Source organism: Photinus pyralis, unplaced genomic scaffold (genome assembly GCF_008802855.1).
Source record: "Photinus pyralis isolate 1611_PpyrPB1 unplaced genomic scaffold, Ppyr1.3 Ppyr1.4_LG1, whole genome shotgun sequence".
Taxonomy (NCBI): Eukaryota; Metazoa; Arthropoda; class Insecta; order Coleoptera; family Lampyridae; genus Photinus; species Photinus pyralis.
Window position 1 is genome coordinate 61,013,925 of NW_022170249.1, and position 14,788 is coordinate 61,028,712.

Genomic DNA, 14,788 nt, shown 5'->3' on the forward strand with positions numbered 1-14,788 from the left:
GCCGACAAGGCTTTTTCTTATTGTCGCTCTTACCCGACTTCAAAAAACTTAATGTTGAAGAACACTCGACATTCGTCTTCGAGTTTAATTCCACCCCATCAAATGTCACAATCCCTCAATTCTCTCCGCAACTTTCTTTGAATTACCCAAATACTCATGACCTCGCGCGGGTTCCTCAGTTTTCCTACCCTCATATTTCTTATTCTCACTCTAATTCCGCTTTCCTATGCTTGGTGCATACAAAAAACGCAACTTGGACAAATTTAAACTACGCGTCTATCTCTCACAGTTTCCGAGATCATCCATGGTGGCCCTCGAATTTGAAAGAATATATATAATGAAAATTTGTCGAGTGTGTACCCTCAAATTTCTCTGTTTATTGTATTCCCGAGCGAATTCATAAGCTTCATTTCAAAAACCGTCTTTTTGAAGACGTCTCCGCAAAGTTATTAAAACAATTTTGTTATCTTTTGATTTCCACCCCACTTATACACACAACCTGGACTACCCCCCGCCTACCTTCAGGCGACGCACGTTATCGTGGACTTTGGCTCCACCGCCAACATCCATCCTACCAACGACCCGTACCTACAACTTACGACCCCGTAAAGGAGAAGAAGGCCCTCACCTCCCCCCCCCCCCCTCCGAAAGAGTTCCAGTGTTTCCACCCCTGATCTGATCAACACGACCGATCATGGACTCCGACCATACCGACCCTCCCCCACCTCCTCCCCCAGCATGACACGCCAAGGGATCAACATCCCCTACCTGACCGGCGCTCAAGCGATGATGTTCGGTCGACGGGACAGCGACTACCGCGTCCGCGACCTAACGTTCAACATCGCCAATCAAAACACTCTGAGTGGCCGAGTGTTCGACCACCTACACCAGTTAACGACTGTTGACGCTCCGATCACCCGAGCAAATTTTATAAGGATGTGGAAGACCCTACTCCTGAAAAGGATTCAGGATGTTTATGAACAGGAGAAGCATCTCCGAGCTGACAATTATGTCAGATTAGTAAGAAATATCCTCATCCCAGGCCCGCTGGCTGACCTACTGTATTCAGTTGGTCAATTGCACTCCAGCGCACGTGGCTTTAGGTATGACATCCTCCCCCCCGCTCGTGCTGCCCCTCCAGAACCTTTCTGGACTGTAGACGCCCAAATCCTCTCTGATTACCATATATATATATATATATATATATATATATATATATATATATTTTAACGGTTAGTTTTTCTATTTTTATTTTTATTGACCTATTGTTGTACTCCCGACTCGCTCCAGCTTCCGAGGAACCATCGTAAACGTAATCATCGGCAACTAAAACATCAAAAGGTCAGCAACCTCTCCAAAACTACTCCTGAAGTTACTTACTCCTCTTCTTTTCTTCCCTTACTCCTTATTATCTTTTCTCTTATCTTATCTAAATCGCGTTTTCCCAATCAAACACGAACGTCGGGAACGTCAATTTTACAATTGACTATCTACTTTCGCGCACTAGTGCCTAAAAATTCAACGAAATTATCTATTTAGTGCGGATCATAAACTAATAAGTAGTATGATGGAAGAGGAAAAAAGAAAATATAAATACACTTTACATCATTCCCTGTAGTACACGGGCAAAAATAAGCTTAAACCAGAAGTTTTGAACAATAAATTGACATTTTAAATTTCTACTTTATCGGCATAGAGGACTTGATTTTTTCAAAAGAATTATAATGTCGCGAAAAGGATTTGAATTTATATAAATTCGATTTAACTAATCCGTGCAAAAAATAAAATACATGTTACGTGCGTGAACAGTATTTGCTTGATTCGCGCGAGATGCGTCGCTCGTGCGCGTAGCGCACTCGCGCCACCAAACTTCGCGCTCATCTGCAAAATAACTGTTCCCGCACTAATAATGTAAATAACTATTCCTCAGTTACGCATTCATATTCTTAATCATTCACCTCACACATATCTATTCAATACTACTGTTTAATTAATTGTAATTTGTATAAAAACTAATATTTGATAGATACTTGTGTAGTTCATATAAAAGGTTAGTTCAAGTAAAAACTGTCTGTGCAATACAACTACCGTTTCAACTATTTCAAGGAAAATTTTTGTAAGACCAACACAAGAGTTACCTCTAATTAAATAACTGCTGTTTTCTGCAGCACCATAATTGCACGTCTCGGACGAAAGATCTTTTCACGGCAACCTGCAATGCTTAACTTTGCGTTCAATAATATTGACGTTCGCCGGTATATGTCAACTGGCCCTAAACTTATTTTGTTGCCGTCAGGTATAATTATTTATGTCGGCAATTCTCGCACCACCTAATTTTTTTTGCCGTGAAATACAATACGAATACCAATCAATCACACTACCCTGATTATTATTATTATTTTGTTTCGTCAGAACTTGGCTTTCCAAATAAATAAATATTTTCACCTTCTTTCTTCGCCTACATTATCTTTCCTATTTTCTTTTACTTTATATTTAGTGTTCCCGAGTCTGACTTCAGCCAGTTTCGTCTGCTTTGCGAAGCGGCGGCAGAGCCATGTTCGATCTGTTATACAGCTTCTGGCGCCTGGGACTTCATACTCACTTAATTTGACCTAGACCTACACCGACGAGCGGGCGGCAACAGATCCTTTTGATCACCGCTGTGACCAGGCTACGTATTTTGTCCAGATTGTTTTTATGTTCGTGTTGTTTCGTTGCCATGGTTAACGACCCACTCTTTGATGATGCTCATAAATTATGAGTCATAATATTAGTTTTAATGACTGCACTGACGCGCTACACCGCGCGAGTATCATAAAGGGGTATGTCGGCTCCTATGTAATAGGATCTGCCGCATAAGTCACCAACCAAGACAGCGACTCGCCCCCCTCGATTGCGACTTCCCTGTTGCAACCGTCTTTTTCTAGACGCCTCCCCCTTTTCCACAGTGACGCCCATCGCCCCGCGTTCACAGGAGAGTGCACACTCGCCTCTTCTCATTCTCGTCGTTTTCCTCCTTTCGTTACTCGTTATCTCATTCAGTTTAACACCCATTTATTTTTACCGTAGTGGTAATTTATTTCCGTGAAGGCTATCCCTCCACACGGTGTGTACGTGAGTGTGCGGTATGTCGTAAATCAGAGTAACTAAAACACTCGAAAGGAAAACGACATCCGAAAAAATCCGATTGCTATCTAATCAAATCCACCTATTGTTAATTACTTAATAAAGAAAGTAAATGAAGATAAAAAACAACAGGTCCCTACTTGGAAATTAAATTGATACGTTTTTTTGCCATTCTAAATTTTGGCGGGAAACTTTAAATCTGTGTAGCGGAACTGAAGAGGGGGAACTGAGGAAAGGATTATTACGAATTTGTGTTTGATTGTTTCTATATAACATGTGGGTTTTTTTAGAGGATTTTCGGTTGAGTCTTATGGTGTCTTGCCGCATAGAAATTAATCGTTGGGACGTTGGGTTTTTGTGTAGCCTTATTGGGAAAGGAAGCCTAAGGTTAATTTTTTTATTTGTTACTCAGTTGTAAACGTTGATTAACAAGACAAAACGCAAACGAGTAACTGGTAAAACTGACAGCTGACCTGTAAAAATTTTACAAGTTAGTAATGTAGTAATTTCATGGGCCAGAATTAAAGCGAACTCTCTGTTACATGGATAACATGATATTTTAGACATTTCTTCGAGATCAATTTAAGAACTAATTATTTACGTTTACTAGTTTACAAATGAGTAACAAATAAAATATTGTACATTATACGCCAGGTAATAGTTTTTACTGGCTCTAGGAGATGACAGGCTCGTCTGACGGCTCGCAAGTCAACTTCTCCTATCGCCAGTAAAAACTCACCTGGCTAATAATTTAAAATACTATTATTTATTTATTTATTTCCATGCTTCATTGCAGGAAGTTCCCAATTACAACGAAGCAGTTCACTTGTAAATATATACATTCACAAAACAGATAGACAGAAATAAAGAGAACTAAACCTAAATTATAACATCGATACTAATAATTGTAATGGAAATGGAAGTTAAACTCTGGCAACAACTTGACTAGAACCCGCTATTAAATTTTACCTTTAAATCGAATTGTGCCGAGTGAAATACAACCACTTATTGTTTGACTATCACCATTTACTTTTAGTGTGTTTTTTTTTCGAAACTAGGCACTGTACATTGCATCGAAATTTTTAGCAACAACAGTATCACGCACGTTTTGACCATGGCAGTTGGCAACCTAGATAGAGAGCATCGTTAAGAAAGGAACGAGTATCAACCGTAGAAAGGCGCAATCCACTTGCGGAAGATCGGGGCAGTCAAGGTAGCCGCTCTGTCGTTCAATCTTACTATCATTGGAGTCTCTTTGACATCGTGTGTTGGGTTTGCCGAAGGACCTGATACGCAGCTAAGTGGCGCATTTTGTTTGTTCATTTTTACTAACAGTGAATCATGTGGGTGCTATTTAGTTCATGTGCAACTAGGGGCTTAACCTAACCTTAATAATTAGTTTCTTCTCGTAGTTCAGAATACGCTTTTGAGAATTGTTAATAATAATACACTTTATTTAAACCCAAATATATGTAATACATTTTTTTACAAAAATTGAAGTTTGCGACAATTAGAGTAACAACCCAGTATAGACAACATAAAAAAAACAACTAAATAAATTTCTTTGAGAAATTTACTGTTCTTCCACTCACCCTATCGATAGTAAAACAGAAAAAAAATTTTTATAACAGCTCACTAACATCACGATGAAGTAACAAGTTGTTAAGTTTGACTTTGAAGCGTTTAATGACTTAAATATTTTTTAAATCGATCGGTATGCAATTTGAAAGGAGAATGATTTCTGGGCAATGGATTTTTTATAAAAAGGTAATGAGAAGAAATTCCGTTTTCTAGTATTTATATTAAGAATATATGTAGCGTATGTAATACCTTCATGCAAGTAACTGGGTTGTGCAACCTTTTGGTTAATCTTTTTTTGGAAATTGTTTGTACCAACTCTTAAATGTAGAATTTTGTCAACTTAATCACGTCGACGACCCTATCGGAGAATTACCATCGAGTCATCGGGTAATTAAGTATTTGTGGTGTTTCATTTAAGTAGTATTTTTTTGGGTGGGTACCAGTGGATACATACTGGTGATTTTAATCAATATTTAATGGGATTCTGATTAGTTGTTGCAACACCTACAGAATACTAAGTAAATTATTAGAAAAATTCACTTTTTAATCTACAACTTCATCAACAAATAATTAAAAATGGAGCAGTACGTCATCAAAACCTACATCCACATTGTATAGACGCCAATTTTCGCCCCATTTCAATTGATCGAATGAAGCAATTTCTTAGCGTAAATTTGTTTCAAGGCTCGATATCTACATAAAATATGGATTCATGTTCTAATCCGTTGTATTATCATCCAGTCTGCAGTTTCACCATGTCTGGAAGGCGCTACCAAGTCCTCAGTTATGTGCTGTACCCCCCTGGTTCAAAATCCAAAGACAAAGTGCAACCCCTTCTCGATATGGTGTTCGCCCAATTCCTTTCTCTGGATGAAAGTCACTTTCGTGGAAGATTAGAATTCTAATTGTACTTAAGACTGTTGAAACTGGCTTATGAAAGGACACCACATTTTCGTTTGTTTTTCTCGAAAACCGATGGCAACATCAAAGTCATTTTGAATTTCAATACGTTTCATACTTTTAGCTCTTGCTCGCAAGATTCTCCGATTTTCGTACTAAAATGTCTGGATGGCTTGATAAAAATAGTTGCAACCAAACATATTCAGCATGTTCGTTTTCATTATTCAACTTATGTTTGATTGTTGAAGTTGATTGGCAAACTTGTATGCTATGTGCCAAATAACGTCGCGGATGAGTGGAAAGCCGCGTCCTTTATGTTCTTCTTCTTCTTCTTTTCCAAACAAATAAGAGTGGAAACCTAGTCGATTTAATTTTATAATAAAATTAAATTAATTGTCTTAAATGGACACGTAATATAATTACGTAAAGCATATAAATTTCTTCAAACAAAAAATGAAAGTAATTCTGCTTAAAAGACTTAAAAAACTGCTCCAACTGCCGAATTTATATTGTTAATAAATAATGCTTCTGATTTAAATTCGCATTAAATGATCGACTTTGGATAGGCTGCAAATCCTAATACTATAAATAATGTTACGTTATTGTTCAAAAATTAGTAGTTATTAGACTCGGCAAGAAAAACAGGTGTCATAGGATTATTAATGGCGATTTAATACATTGTAAAAAAAACAATTTTAAAAATTTATTCCATCATATAAATTAAATCAAGCCCATATAGAATTATTTTTTAGGACCATCCGATCTCAAGGAGGATAGAATAACAGCCCAACTTGCAGGTAATATACTACACCATACAAAAAAATATTGATTCATGCAGAAGTACGTGAAGGGGATGCAGGTAATTGTGTGCCATTAGAGAAATTAACGTTTTCTAAAAAATCTGCAGTACAAATTATAAACGAAAACATCAACAATCGTTTAGAAGAGCAAAACAGATTACATTGTAATTTCTGACTTTCTAAATGAGCATGATTATACTTTTTGGCTTGAAGACGCTATTTTCATGCAGCCTGTAGATAGTTATATACAGTGTAACCCTGGATTGATGTTACAAGAAGTGTGATGTACTAAAAATTTTTGAATTTTATTTTAAGATTGTGGGAATAAGCCCTGCTTGGTGTTACTAGAATTTTAAGAATATTTTGAGTCATTAAAAATCAAAGCGGCCTTGACATTGAAGCAAAAACTATGCTCTTTTCAAGGTAAAGTGCACTTTTTGTTAATAATACGACGAAATGTTGTTCAGCATGAGAAGTTATGGCTGCATAAAAATCAAGAATATTTACCCACTTTGATTAACGTTCGAGCAGTCGCGGTTGCTGGCGCAACAAAAATGGTCGCGGGTGTATCCGACAGATACATAACTTTAATTATTGAAATACCATCCCAATTTTTTAAAACGGATTAATTTTGTGTTTACTTTCTGCAAACATACTATCGTGTTCGTGCTTCTAGGTACCATACGATGGAATCCCCATCACGGTCAGTTGCGTCCGAGGAAGGTCAGGTGTATGAGATGAGTTCCCTCGAGGTTGAGTTCCTACAGTTGAAGGAGATGGGGCGCCAACAGCAGTGCCGTTTTTAACATAGGTCCAGTCGCAGCGTTGCACCGACGGGCCCCGGACCGACGGAAAAGGAAGCAAATGGCTGGAGAATTAGCACAAGATGAACCAATTCAGGATTCAGCGATACGATTTAAGGTGCAAGTGATGTTTGTAACTATTGACGGTATGATAGCCGAACTCAAAGAGCGTATACATGGACTACAGGAAGTTACAGAATATTTTGGCTTCTTACATCCACACCGTTTTAAGGACTGTGCACTTAATGAGTTGCAGGAAAAGGCGTCACAATTAAGTGAAAAATTTGAATTTCTATCGCCTTCCATATTTGACGAATTAGTGCAATTCAGAGATATATATTTTGCTCAAACTAGTACTGGCTGTGATCGCGCCGATCGCGGAGTACTAGGATATCTCGAATATTTGGCAGATCAGCATAATCTGGGATGTGTTTCCTAACTTGGAAATGTTATTCAAATTATTTGTTACCTTACCAATTGGAATTGCTAGTGCAGAAAGAAGTTTTAGTGTATTGCGAAGATTTAAAAACCCCTTGAGGTTCTATCACATCACAAAGAACTTCCAATTTGACACTACTTTCTGTAGAAAGGAATACCTTGGATAGTTTAGATTTAGAAGCAGTAGTGAAAGAATTTATGTCATTGAAGCAAGAAGAGGTGTTCGAATTTAATTTGTGTAAGTATATAACTTTTTTTAATTTTTTAAATTTTTATACTGTTTACTTATTTACTCGTAGTATTCGATTTTATTTTGTTTTGAATTTTTGAAACCAAATAAAGATTATTGAAAAAAGTATATTCGGTAGGCACAGATAATTTCTATTTTCTAGTCTGGACTTACTTCTTGAACCGAACAATTTATTGTCTTAAAAAACGGCACTGGCGAACAGTCTGCTCTGATGGAGGCCTTCATGAAGGCACAGGCTCGTAAAGGCTCATTTACAACCAATTCAAAGTTGACTAAACGCACAAATCCAATTTCAAATTTCGTGTTAAGCAAATGAGTCTCCATGCAACAGTTTACATCAAAATTACACTTCGACGTTACGTACAATTCAAGTTCGACTTCACCGCCAAAGCTTGCAAACTGCAAACTTCCACGGTGACTTGAAAGTTGAATTGACAGGAGTCATGCGCACTGCGCACTTTCACGTATTCCATGTGTAACCTCAATTTTGAATAAATTTGTAACATTTTAAAATGGAGCAAGAATTTCTTGATGTAATTATGCTATGTACTGTTTCTTGCGCTCTATTAAAAGTGAGGTCCCTTCTGCACCGAAGACGGCGGCGTTATTGGGTTCATCCTGTTCTACAAAAAAAAACAGCAAGGCCACTATGAAAATCTTTTTCAAGAAATGTACACTGGGGACGAGGCGATGTTTTTCAACTTTACTAGAATGTCAACTACTTCGTTCGATAGATTACTCCAAAGAATTTCGCCTATCATTACTAAACATTCCAGACGAGAATCGATATCTGCAGGATGTAGGTTAGCCGTAACTTTGCGGTTTTTAGCAACAGGGGATTCATATCCCACTTTGGCATACGCCTTTCGGTTAAGTGTTCCCACTGTATGTGTAATTATTAAAGAAACATGCAACGCTATATGGCAAGTTTTGTCACCGACATATTTGAAATGCCCTGATCGCAAACAATTCTCAAAAATAGCATCAAACTTTTACAATCAGTGGCAGTTACCCAATTGTGCAGGTTGTATTGACGGGAAGCATATTGTAATTCAAGCTCCACCTAATAGTGGCTCTATTTACTATAATTACAAAAAATCTTTTAGCATAGTGTTGCTAGCAGTGTGTGATGCTAATTACAATTTTACGTTTGTAGACATTGGTTCATATGGTAGTCAATCAGATGGAGGTATTATGAATGCATCACTTTTCGGGAAAGACTTACTCAATTGTACGCTAGATTTACCTGATGACTCGCCTTTGCCAGGGTCTAATGTACCTGTGCCTTTCTACTTGGTAGGAGATGAAGCTTTCCCACTTCGACCTAATTTAATGCGACCATATAGTAAACAACGAAATGGTCCTATGGATCAGACTGAATTAATTTTTAACTATCGGCTTTCCAGGTGTAGGCGAATTATAGAAAATACCTTTGGCATACTTGTGTCACGATTTCGAATTTTCCATCGAGTAATTCATTAATTACAGCACCTGATACAGTCGACAGTATCGTAAAAGCATGTGTGTGTTTACATAATTATATTCGAGCTGAAAACAATCCACATTATTTCGATAAAACTTCTATAGATAGAGACATAAATGGCACAGTTATTCCTGGTAGGTGGAGAACAGAAATGCCAAACGAAAATGCGTTGCAACCACTTACTTCAATACACAGAAGATTAGGTTCAAGAAATTCATCTCAAATTGCTTTAAAAGTGAGGAATTCCATAAAAGAATATGTTAACGGGGTTGGAGTACAAATAGATCCATGGCAATGGGACTTAGTCAGAAAAACAAATTAAAAATGTATGATGTAATTAATATTCCTTTGCTTAGTAATAGGAATATCTTTTTATTAATCAAAATCTTATCGACAAGTAATATTATAATGCTAACACCGCTAATATATCTGTGCTAATATGAAAAACAACGGCGTCTGTTCTCCATGTTAGGAGCGGCCGAATTAGTTGCTGGCAGTAGCATAAAAATGCAATCCTTTTTCTTGTAAAATGGAAAAACTTTTAAGCCCTTCGGGGCGACCACATTTTACTGCCCAGGGGTTCGGATTGTCCCCAGAGCCGGCAGGGAGCGAGGCGGAGCGGGCAGGCTTCACCCGGTCGATATTAAGCGGCTGCTCGGCGTCGTTGGCAGGCGACCAGGCCTCGACGCATGTAAATGCTCCTGGAAGAGAATACATGGCCAATGAGAAGGTGGATGAAGTGCCCCGGTTCTTGGTCATTAAAAGGAAGGAAGGCGATTTTATATCTGTAAGTCCCTTCCTGATAAGTAAGGTTTTGTATGGCATTGTTGGTCAAGTAAAAGACGTTAAGAAGATGAAAGGAGATCTTTTGGTTGAAACTGTATCACAGAAGCAGTCGAGATTACTTTGTAACTGTACGCGATTTAGCGATTTTGAAGTTGAGGTAGTACCCCATGGGATGCTTAACTCGTCAAAGGGAGTGGTTTTCTGTCGCGATCTTTTGAATTGCTCTATTGAGGAAATAAAAGATAATCTAAGTAGTCAAGGTGTAGTGGACGTTAGGAGGATTAGGACAAGGAGGGATGGAGTGTTTATAGACACTGCAAACCATATACTTACCTTCAATACCCCGAGATTACCATGGACAATCCAAGCGGCGTTTTACCCCTTGCAGGTGCGTCCGTATATACCAAATCCACTTAGATGTTTTAATTGCCAAAGATTCGGACATTCTGCTGTAAATTGTAAGCATGATAAGAGATGCGTATGCGGAAAACCTGTACACGAAGGAACTACCTGCGGAGAACCCATCGAATGTCCAAACTGCAAAGGGCCGCATAAAGCGGTCACTAAAACATGTCCAGTGTTCAAGATGGAAATGAAAATACAGGAGGTGAAGGTGATACAAAAGCTGTCGTACTCGGAAGCAAAAAAGAAAGTTGGGACAGTGAACCCCAGCACATCTTTTGCACAGGTTGCTTCAGTAACAACGTCAGTTCCCGTACAACCTGTCGGTCCTGAAATTAGAAAAATAATTAAGGAAGAAATGGAGGCATTAATGAGAATACTCACCACAAACCGATTAATTGTACAACCTCCCCCAACTGTTGTAGAAGTTCCCATATCAATTCCCGGGAACAGCGTTAATCTTTTCTCGGACCCTACTACGGCGTCAGAGGTAGAGGGTATGGACGCAGAGACGCGGGGGTCTAAACGTAAGACGTCTCCCGCTTTGTCTCGATCTAGGGAGTCGAGTGTCGAATATAGGACACTTAATCATACGACACAATATCATGGGACATTTAAGCATGGACAGTTAAACACGCCGACACTTAATCACACGGACATTTTAACATATAGACATTTAAACACTGAGACATATGATCGCATGGCCATATAAACACATTTTTAAAAAATGCTATAGAGCTTAATTATTAATGTACGCATGTTTGAAGCGAATTCTTTCTTAGACCCGTCTTACACGAGTCATAATTATGGCCACAATTGTGATAAAAATTTGAAGTATATTTGTGTTCTTAAAATTATGTTTACGAGAACTATACCGCCCTTTACACGTTTGTCAAACTATGGATATAATTATGATAAAAAATATAGGGAAATTCTGTATTCAGCTGTTGGAAATCTAGGGATTTTTTTGAATGGCAGCAATGTACATACTACATAACCAAAAATAATATATCACATTCAGTTTTCACTATTCTCTGTCACTATATTAACGGTTTTGTGCAATAAGCAATTTCTTGTGATTGTAGCAAATAACAATCTTTTAATAAATGTCGTGGTCAAGAGAGCAGGTCACCATGCTCATTGAAGTGTACAAAAATCACCCTTGCTTGTATGTGGTTAAATCCCCACAATACAAAAACAAGCATGCGAGAAATGCTGCCTTAACAGACATCTGTTCAAAGTTGGAGGCAGTGAAAGCAGGTGTAACGATTGCAGATGTAAAAAATAAGTTTGCAGCTCTTCGACAAAATTTCTTAGTGGAATATCGTAAACACGAAAACTCCATGAAAAGTGGAAGCGGTACAGACCAGGTAAATGCAAATCTACATTGCAACAAATCGTATAGTTCTAAAAATGTATGTTTTAAGGTGTATATACCTACCATTTGGTATTATGATTTAATGCTGTTTGTTTTGGAGCATTCAATTGCAAAGACAGCCATTTATGATAGCATCCCCAAGCCTCTTTCACCTTCTCTTTCATCAGACAGTAATATTGAATCGTTGGAATTTACGGACATTTCACAATTAGAGGTTGTTTATGAAGACGAACCAGACGATTCACAAACTGAAGAGGTATTTCCTTATATTTGTCAATAAGTATAATGTTTCGGTAAATAAATGTACTTTAGGAACCTGTCAATGGAGGCGCCTCAAATGTGCATGTAATTGAACAGACGCCACAAACCAGCCGACCACAATCTCAACTAAAGAGAAAAAAGGGGAATGAAATCGACTATTTAGCAGATGCCAGCAGAGCGATAAATGAAATTGCTAATGCAGTTGCACGCAAGAAGCCTGATGTTAGCACTATCAAGGCGGATAGGATTGATGTCTTTCTTAAGTACATTGAACCAAAATTACGCCGCATCAAGAATGACGATTTGTTAGATAAAATAGAAAGCGATATTGTACATATAATTTCCAAGAATTTCAAATAAAATCTGAGTGATCCTATATACATATATATACACTTATTCAAATTGTATGATTAACAATTGTGTCTCAAAACTGCTGCATCCTGCCACTCTACACTGCCAGTAGGAGATCAAAAGTAATTTTTGTATTCATCCCTCACAGATAATGCTGATCTGGAAGTTCGATTTGTTCCCTGTGGTTTCCATGTATCCAATGTGATAATTGATGCTTCGTCAAAATCAGTATAAAATTGTCCACTATTTGTACATAAATAGTTATGTAGTGCCACACAAGCTAAAGTAATTTTTTCTACTTTATTTGGTGACAGACATATCGGATTTAACAATACTCTAAATCTGTTGGGAAGAATACCAAATGCATGTTCAATGATACGTCGTGCCCTTGATAACCGATAGTTAAATATCTTCTTGTCGTGAGATAAACCTCGTTGTGGATAAGGTTTTACTATTCTTGTGGACAGTGGAAATGCGTCGTCTGCAACTATCACATATGGAACATTGTTACTGGATCCTGGTAATGGTCGAGATTGTGGAAAATTTAACGAATTGTTTTGAATTGCTTTTGACAGAGTACAATCACGAAACACTCCACCATCACTTATTCTACCATTAACACCAATGTTAATGTATGTAAATTTGCAGCACGCATCGGCCATTGCCAATAATACTAGTGAATGATCCCCTTTGTAATTGTGGTAAAATGATCCAGCCGATTTTGGAGATCTAAATGTAATATGACGTCCGTCAAGCGCCCCTACACATTGAGGAAATTGCCATAGTTCCATAAACTGATCAGCAATTGATTGCCAACTTTCGGGAGTAGATGGAGTCTGTAATGTAGAAGAGATATATATATATAGAGAATTGATAAAATAAAACTTTACCATTAAAAACTCATCTTTTAAAACATTAAATATGACTTCACAAACTTCAGGAATGAATAGAGAAATGGTTGATTCATGTATCCTACTAGAATACATCAACGAACGGTAAGACTCTCCGGTTGCAAGAAAGCGAAGCGTAAGTTCAAGCCTGAATAACATGTCTAAAATATATACCACTTTCAATCAGCATTTTCTTTACCTGCTTCTCGCTGAAACACATTGCCTCATAACAGTATCTTGGCGACTGATATGTGGTTCTACCAATCGCAACAGTTTTTCAAATTGGTGGTTAGTTAGCCGTAAAAAGTTTTTATATGCTGCAGAGTCTTCTTGTAGTAGCTCGTCATTTAACATATGTAATATCCCCATTCCCATATTCCTTCTTTCATGCCATTTTTTGACCAAACTCTTCGCCTGCGACGTGTATTGAACTTTAGGGCTAGCATATTTGTATAAATTGCCACTGAACTATACAATGTGTATTCGTCAAATTCCATACTTTAAAATTATATTCAAATTACAACTAGGTAGATACTTCGATTAATTGACTACAGACCTGAAGACAAACAAATACTCTATTTTCTTTTTAATGAATTTCAATTTTCAATTACTTTGATAAACAATATCCTAGGATCACAGTTTGCGCATGCTGTTTGCGCATATTATGCACACAAAAATAGAACACGTTCTATTTTTATGGACAAAATTTTTTTTATGGTTATAATCGGTGTATTACACGCACCATATTCTTTCCAACACAATTAAATTCAGAAATAGGGACATATTTATTGCTCGTGTAAGACGGGTCTTAGAAAGTAAGCTGTACTCTCTAAATACGATCGTTAGGGTAGGTACCTACTTAACTTACCTAATGTTACCTAATAACTTCTAATGAGAAAGTAATGACAATTAAACATTAATGAGATGTTTTTAACGACCTTTGGAATATATAGGTTTACAAATCTCTAATAGATGTCAGTACTGTGTTTGTTCGTCACCGTTACACTTACAGTGTTTAACATGGAATTCAAATTTGGAAAAAGTACCAAAGGAAAACCAACAGTGATTTATCGTAATAACGAGTATGTACGGGTACGCGAAACAAGTTCCGGTAATGTTCACTGGAGATGTAAATTATTTCAAAGTGCGAAATGCAAAAGTGTCATTCATACAAATGAAAACACAATTGTAAAATATCCAAGTGACCACAACCACGACACACAGCCTTTTCGAGTAAGTATTTCAAATTTGTTTTGCATTTTCATATTACGTTAAAATTCATTTAACACATTGATCCTAATGCCTACTTCTTTCTTAGATTGAAGCTAGTAATGCTGTT

At 37.4% G+C, this 14,788-nt stretch overlaps 3 protein-coding genes across 6 annotated transcripts; 2 read left to right on the forward strand and 1 right to left on the reverse strand.

Annotated features, from left to right (window-relative positions):
• Window positions 1-7,717: 7,717 nt before the first annotated feature.
• Window positions 7,718-9,674, forward strand: LOC116176561. The gene is made up of 2 exons (XM_031495188.1): window positions 7,718-7,886; window positions 9,055-9,674. The coding sequence occupies exons 1-2, from the start codon at window positions 7,847-7,849 to the stop codon at window positions 9,378-9,380; spliced, it is 366 nt and encodes a 121-aa protein (XP_031351048.1). The 5' UTR covers window positions 7,718-7,846; the 3' UTR covers window positions 9,381-9,674.
• A 1,803-nt stretch (window positions 9,675-11,477) lies between these two features.
• Window positions 11,478-12,586, forward strand: LOC116176413. 4 transcript variants are annotated; one of them, XM_031494984.1, is made up of 3 exons: window positions 11,478-11,939; window positions 12,048-12,203; window positions 12,260-12,586. In XM_031494984.1, the coding sequence occupies exons 1-3, from the start codon at window positions 11,676-11,678 to the stop codon at window positions 12,566-12,568; spliced, it is 729 nt and encodes a 242-aa protein (XP_031350844.1). In that variant the 5' UTR covers window positions 11,478-11,675; the 3' UTR covers window positions 12,569-12,586. The 4 variants fall into 4 exon arrangements, with proteins under 4 accessions (XP_031350844.1, XP_031350816.1, XP_031350825.1 ...); XM_031494965.1 differs by having other exon boundaries at window positions 11,492-11,551; window positions 11,655-12,203; XM_031494975.1 differs by having other exon boundaries at window positions 11,600-11,939; window positions 11,997-12,203.
• An 89-nt stretch (window positions 12,587-12,675) lies between these two features.
• On the reverse strand, window positions 12,676-13,824 carry LOC116165000. The gene is made up of 3 exons (XM_031479269.1): window positions 13,649-13,824; window positions 13,450-13,597; window positions 12,676-13,395 (listed from the first exon to the last, which is right to left on the reverse strand). Exons 1-3 carry the CDS (start codon window positions 13,822-13,824, stop codon window positions 12,676-12,678), a joined length of 1,044 nt encoding a protein of 347 aa, XP_031335129.1.
• Between the last annotated feature and the right edge of the window lie 964 nt (window positions 13,825-14,788).

Bases quoted from the DNA above. Each gene is read 5' to 3' on its own strand.
- LOC116176413 (XM_031494956.1), top strand. From the start codon at position 11,676: ATGTCGTGGTCAAGAGAGCAGGTCACCATGCTCATTGAAGTGTACAAA. The intron at 12,204-12,259 runs GTATTTCCTTAT...AATGTACTTTAG, and splicing joins ACGATTCACAAACTGAAGAG to GAACCTGTCAATGGAGGCGC.
- LOC116165000 (XM_031479269.1), bottom strand. From the start codon at position 13,824: ATGGGAATGGGGATATTACATATGTTAAATGACGAGCTACTACAAGAA. The intron at 13,598-13,648 runs GTAAAGAAAATG...CATGTTATTCAG, and splicing joins TGTGTTTCAGCGAGAAGCAG to GCTTGAACTTACGCTTCGCT. The intron at 13,396-13,449 runs GTAAAGTTTTAT...TCTACATTACAG, and splicing joins TAAAAGATGAGTTTTTAATG to ACTCCATCTACTCCCGAAAG.
- LOC116176561 (XM_031495188.1), top strand. From the start codon at position 7,847: ATGTCATTGAAGCAAGAAGAGGTGTTCGAATTTAATTTGT. The intron at 7,887-9,054 runs GTAAGTATATAA...TTACGTTTGTAG, and splicing joins GGTGTTCGAATTTAATTTGT to ACATTGGTTCATATGGTAGT.